At 26.5% G+C, this 7,176-nt stretch overlaps 1 protein-coding gene across 1 annotated transcript; it reads right to left on the bottom strand.

Moving 5' to 3' along the window:
* Positions 1 to 3,959: 3,959 nt before the first annotated feature.
* Positions 3,960 to 5,037, bottom strand: LOC145743530 (uncharacterized). Its single transcript, XM_082561514.1, has 3 exons — positions 4,905 to 5,037; positions 4,665 to 4,786; positions 3,960 to 4,414 (listed from the first exon to the last, which is right to left on the bottom strand). The coding sequence occupies exons 1-3, from the start codon at positions 5,009 to 5,011 to the stop codon at positions 4,281 to 4,283; spliced, it is 363 nt and encodes a 120-aa protein (XP_082417640.1). The 5' UTR covers positions 5,012 to 5,037; the 3' UTR covers positions 3,960 to 4,280.
* Between the last annotated feature and the right edge of the window lie 2,139 nt (positions 5,038 to 7,176).

Raw genomic sequence — 7,176 nt, 5'->3', positions numbered from 1 at the left:
CTTTATACCTCAGTTGTTTTCGCGCCTAAACCCGAATAATTTGGCGGGAAAAAGAATAACAAAATAATTCTTCAATTTTTCATTTTTGTTTTTTATTTATTATGTTTTTTACTTATTTTGTGCAAAAAATAAATTATTAAAGTGTCAAATTGTTGTTGTTTTTAACAAATATTCATGTCATTAAGTTTATTATTAACTTAAATAAGAGAATCTAATAAACAAAAGAATAATCTAAATTAAACAAAACTTAAATAAATATTTAGTCAGCATTTAAGTTAAGTTGTTTTTATAGTAATGTGATTTGCAAACTGCAATCTATAGTTTAGCAGAATTTGTACAACTTGATGTCGGTTTTATTAAAACTACCTTAGGCTGTTTCAAATTTTATATAAATTCCTCATATTCATGTTAAATTCAATGTTAAAATTGACATTTAAAAATATGCTTAAGTGATGTATTACAATTGGTATATATACAGTATATACTAAAGCTTATAGTTTAAGATCCTTTACAACCAATGCTAGCATTACAATTAACTTAATTCCGGTATCAGATTCAAATCTTTTAATAAGATTTCGAGTTACAATTTAAACCTTTTTAACCACGATTCGGTAAACGAAAATATGCCAAGTTGTTGTGGTCATAATATCACGAACTTAAAGGATTATTATTATAACATGAGACGCTTCTAAATTTACATTCCTTCATGCAGTTATCCATTTTTTTAAATTTTTTTACAAGATAATTCAATTTAGGTTTTAAATTGTGCTATTTTTTGGTAACACACTTTTATTAAATATCAATAAAAAAATCCATAGATATTTAAGATTTGGATACAAAAACATATAAAAGAGAAAATAAATTCTAATTTTAACGACAAAAAATGTGAACTCGCTTAAAAAAACAAATTATTTTTAGGTTGTTAGCCCTATAATTAAACAAATTTATAAATAATTATAATTAAACAGGTAAATTATAAATATATATTTGATGATTAAATATTTTAAGGACAGTAGGAACCGCTATATCGGAATGTGGTATTTAAATCCAAAACGAAAATAAATACAAAGGCCACACAAGTTGTAGGTTTCTGGTTCATATATTTTACTATTTTTTAAAACAAAATATTGACTTTCACAGGGATTAAATGGGTTTTATATTTCTAATTTATAGTTTATGGGTGAATTTATGAATATAATTAGGGATTTTGTTTTGTATTTATATTTGTAAAGTGGTTTTTACGGTTCACATAATTTATATTTTAGTTTTCCGGTTAAAAATGAAAAAAAATTTCATAATAGTTTTTATGGATTTGTTTTATTGAGTTAATAATGACAAATAGGAAAATAAATTTGAATAAGTTTCGCAATTTTAACAAAACAGAATTTCCCGAATTTTTCCTGCGATTCACTTTCGCATTACTTATGACGTCATAAACCAAAACAAATGCGGTGGTTTAAAAAAAAAATTCAATTTTTTTGTGACTCATTTAATTTAAATATAACTTGTGAATATGACGTCATAATCCTTAGAACAATAAAAATCGTGGTTAAAAGTTTTCCAAAATTCGCTGTTACTGCGTCGTTTTCGATTATGACGTAATAGTTTCTACTACGAACGCAACAATGGCAAATAAAAAAAATCTTTTTTATTCATAGGCATCTAAAAAGAATATAAAAATTTGTTTTTGTGATTTAAAATAGCATAAAGTGTTTATTTAAGCTATATATTAAATTTACATATATATATATATACTAGTCAGAAGCCTTATCTACGGCCTGGATTTTAATTGTCTTAATATGGTTGCAACTCTTAACTAATATTTGTCCATGATAATTTACCTGCACACCACAAGTGGCAGTTTTTTGAATTTTGCAGGCCTTTAATATATATATATATATAAATAGGTCCACTAACCTCTATTATATATTGATAATATACGTTTACATAATTGGGTACGTAGTAACATAGTAATATCATATTTTAGTTATTCAAGATAAAGTTTTATCTATTTTTATTACACGAATATTTAACCTTAGAAAACGGATTATAAATCATTTTAGATAAACATCTTGACGTCAAGTTTAAGTACCTTATAGTACCAAGTTATTAAAAATATTCCTGATATAAAAATATTTTGTTTTTCTATAAAAAAGGAATTTTTTCTCTCTATAAAGTTTACATTTTTTTAATGTTTTTTTTTCGTAACTGCATAGGCTACAAAGAAATACTCAACTTGTATTATAAGAATTTGGTGATGTTTTCAATACTCTATCACTTATTTTGTTTAATTTCGAAGTTCATAAAATCAAAGGCTTCAATAATTTTGTTTTCAAATATTCCAAAGTGGCTCGAACTGTTTATTCGTTCGCATTCCTTCCTCTATTATTACCTTTGTCGTACTATGATAAAACTGTTTGACCACGTCACAATACATCATTATTACGTGATAATATTTTTTATGAAGCCCTTAAAGTTGATTTACGTTTAGTTTAAGAAAATGTTTAAATAAGATATAAGATCTTTGTCTATAAAAAAGATCAACCATAGATAATAAAAATATTCGAATTTTCAAATTTTGGAATTTTTTAGCCACATTTACTTACGAAAAATTTTTATATTTGTTTAAAAAATTGTAAAAAACACCTTAAAAAGGTAAGAAATTTGAACTTATTAAACCTAGGTTAATTACAATCGGAGATGTTACAACCTTGCTCAAAGAATTTCTATAAAACCACAATCCTATTAAGCACCGGTATATTGTGTCTTCGTACAAGTAACCTTCACAAGATATACCACATAGTCTTGGTCTGGCAATGACGTTGCTATTAATTTGACACACCCGCGTATTCGGAATCACCTAAGGCATTTCATATAGGCTGTGCAGATGTATGCAATAAACAATACGTTAGGGCAAAATGAGTGCAAGATGGAATCGATTTTGTGGTTTGAAACATGCTTAACATTTATCCTTTTCGCTGTAGTTGTTTAAACAATATTGCATTGTATTTAAATCAGCTAAACCATAGCCAAATGAACATTCTTAATAAACAAAAAATTATAAAATTTTACTGAAATTTTGGCTAAATTTTTTTTTTAAATTGAAGGTCATTTTTTGTAAAAAGGTCAGGGTAAAAGAGGGTCAATAAAAAATGTTGTTAGATTGCTAAAAATTGCGTTTTTAAACATCTTGTTTTTTCTACTAAAACAGCAATTCTTTAATTTGCCAATTTGTAAAAATATATTATAATAGAATTTAACATATGTATATGATAATTTAAATTTCAAAGAGTATATCAATATTTACAGCTTTAATAACTGGCGTAAACCCTCAACATTTGACTTTTTTTTATTTTAAAAATGTAAAAGTTATCGCATTTGTGCAAGAATTCTGTAAAAGAATTTACACAATGTGGTCAAAAATATTTAAAATTTAAAAGTAAATTATTTTTTTAGTTTATTAATTAGCGTGAAACCTAAACTATTTGACTTTAATAATTGTTTAACTTAAAATATGTGAAATGTGTGGTTTTAAAAGCGGGTATGGTCATTTTACTGGGTTTGGTGACCATGCCATGATATACTATTAAATCTTTCTTTAAACATTAATACTTTTGGCATGTTTTAAATCATTAAATTGATTTTGTCATTTTTTCCCGTCGCATTGTTGTAATATTAATTGTATATCGTATTTGTTATTTACTTTTAACAATGTGCGAAAAATCAAAATAAAAAATAAATTATTGTATTTGGTACATGGTAAAAGTCTAGCATAGAACTTAAAACCTTTAACAATACTTTATTATATTCAACAAAGCCTGGAGCTTATTGTAAGCACGAGTTTTCTCAGTAAAACCTAAATATCTTAGATTTTAATATACGTTGTTATTTTAAAGTTCACGTTCAATTCTTGTCTGACATTTCTTAAACATGGTCAAAGAATTTTGACAATTTTTCAGTAAGTTTTTGATTTTATTAGTACAAAATTAATAAAAACAAATAAATAAAATGTCAAATAAAGATTTAATAAATAAAAACAACAATTGAGGTAAATTTTTAATGGCTTTTTTTCCCGCCAACCATAATACTTTTCGCGCGTAAAAACCACGTGACACGAAGCGTCAAAACACTTTTTTTAGACGCCGTGATTTCTTATGACGTCATAAGCAATTAAATGTGACGTTATCAAAGAATGTATATCACAAATACAAAGTCATGATGACTATACAAAACAGAGTGCGCAAACTATTTATGACGTCACTAACATCTGTGTTATGACATCACCAACATCTGTGTTTGCAAACTTGACACGTCACCACGGTGTGGCGTCGTCGCAACTTCATAAAATTTTGTTTTCTTCTAGATCTTCGATTCCGTCGACGTTTCAGTTTTAAACTCATTTTGTTGTTTGATTCTAATAATAAAAAAACAAAAGTTAGAAATTTTTAAATTTTTAAATAATAAATAAAATAAGGATTTTAAGATTGGATTTTGAGTTTATTTGTATATCGAAAGGTGAAACTATTATAGCATATAAAATAAAACTACTGCTTAAAAGCGTTTACATATAATTGAGCTTTTTACAGCTGTTTTTTTGTTTAAGTAATGGCATTTTACAGTCTATATTAGTGGTAAAAATGAGGCATAAATTGATCTAATTGTACCTTGTTGAGAATCGCTGATACTTCGTTTCATGATCGAGGGTTGGCAAGTTTTTTTCAACGAACTACAAGCCATACCAAGCAATAAACCACATCTTCCATTATGCTTCCGTGCTTGGGTTACTCTGTTAATACAAAATACTTGGCTTATATGGTGGTTAAATAACTTAAAATTAGAATTTTTTAATTGATAACTTAATAAGTATTTTAATTTCAATTTAACAAAAAAATTATAAAATTTACCTTCCCACGTGCGCCCCTCTGCGGATGACTAAAGTAGAACCTTTTCTTTTTCGGGCAAAAGTTGAAGTTAATAAAACAAGCAAGATTAATATTACACACAACTTCATATTTTTTCTTTTGTATCGTCGATATCGTAAATTGTAAATGAATGATTTCGGTTCGATTAAACCCGCTAAATAAGGCCCAAACCTTCTTCTTTTTTCGGCGGTTTTGTAAAGAATTTTCTCGTTGTTGACGCATTAAGTTATAAGGCTGTGGGATAAGACTAAAAATCACCTAAAAATCTTTAAATAGGTGGCATACAAAAAACATTTTAACATTCCTTCAAAAATAACTTCAAGATAATGACAAGTTTATTTTTATAATTACACGACCTACTGACCTGTAAAAAATATTTTCTCACTTTGGATGAAATTACTTTATTTTTTACGGCTAGGTTGTATACATAATGGGTTAAACGGGGCTTTTGCTTACTCATGGGTGAATTAATTGTTGTTTATAGAGGGGTTTTATACCGCACGTTGGGGTTAAAATAGTTCACCCACGTGTTTCATGGGTTTTCGAATGTTCTATATCACGTTTTGTTTACTCTGGGCAATGTTTACAACGTTTTAAATGGGGGATATTGCGCAAAAAAGATTGTAAAATCTTGTAATAACGATAACTACTTGATTTTAAATACTAAATTGTTGTGTTTGCACATTTTGTTACGTAATGTTAATTATATTATGATGAAAACAAAGATGTTACGTAACTTTGAAAATATGTAATTTTTGTTTCAACAAACAACATTTAAACAAAAACTAAAAAAAAGAAAATTTAAACTAAATTTAAGCCTACGTATTATATTGGTTATGTAATTTATCTTGAACATTAAAAATACCCTTCGTGGAATTTTATGGTTTCATCTTAAATTCAAAAACTACTTCAGGCGGAAAGTGGTCGAAACTTTTGTTTAAAAACAGTTTCGTACCGGATCGGGAATGCTAAGGTTTTAATGCGATTTCGGTATTTTTAAATGTTCTTTAAATAAAATAAAATTTTTGGTGACTTAGAACGGTCTAGACAAATGCTAGACAACTTACTTTTTAACCACGATGTGTATAACGCATAAAAATAAGAAAAACCAAGAAAATTAAAAAAAATATTTTAATTATTAAATTTTCTTTCATTTTCCATTATTCCCAAAATTTGCGTTTTTTTTTAATTTTTATTTTCCAAAAAAGATTTTTTTTGATGTTTTTTTTTAGGCTAAAAAGCTTGTCAATCTTTATTATAAATATTTTACTGATAATAATAGTCTATTTGTTAAATTTTTGTGAAACTTATTCTGGGTGTTTTTTTTACACTTGGTTACATAACCGTATCTAATGTAGTTATGGGTTGAAATTTGAAAGATAAACTTAAACAAAATTCCTAGATAATTAAAACTAATGTTTTCCAAATTAACATTTTTGGTTTTACGCTAATACACATTTAGCAATTGATGCAGAAATAACTTATGCTTATTCATTTTATACATGTTTTAAATAAAAAACTTCTTTAAATAAAATAATAAAATACTGGGTTTGGTGACCATGCCATAATATACTATAAAATCTTTGTGTAAACATTAATACTTTTCGCATGTTTTAAATCATTAAATTGATTTTGTCATTTTTTCCCGTCGCATTGTTGTAATATTAATTGTATATCGTATTTATTATTTACTTTTATCAATGTGCGAAAAACTAAAAAAAAATAAAAAATACACAAGGGTAGAGCCTTAAAAATGCACAAATAACTTTTGGTGAGCATTCAAATTCAACATATGTAGTTAAAACTGCCCTTTTCCACATTAAAAATTTCCAATTATTAGGTAATGCTAAAATGTCAAAAATTTATCAAATCTTTCCAAGAAATGCTTATACCATGCCTAAGGTTAAAAACTTTTGTTCTATTTATGTGATTAAGCATCAGATTACCTTTCTAAGACAGTAGAACTTTAGACTCTTCGGCATTTGTGTCCTAAGGCTATAACTAAAATACGTAGCATGTCGTGGCTTAATTAATGCTGAGCAAAAATATGAAATCATCAAATAATATGACGCATTTAACATACGTATTAAGGCTATAGTAAAATTAACTTGTCCACGTAGAATATTGTGCATGATGCAAAACCCCTTTCTCTTTTGGTTAATTTTAACTAAGTTATCTAATGCCAGGCTATTAAATTAAATGGTTTAATTTATTATAGCTAATTTATTTAAAAATAATTTTTATATAGAGGTGA

The sequence above is a fragment of the Corella eumyota genome, chromosome 2 (genome assembly GCF_963082875.1).
Source record: "Corella eumyota chromosome 2, kaCorEumy4.1, whole genome shotgun sequence".
NCBI lineage: Eukaryota > Metazoa > Chordata > Ascidiacea > Phlebobranchia > Corellidae > Corella > Corella eumyota.
This window is presented reverse-complemented; position numbering and strand designations above follow the sequence as displayed.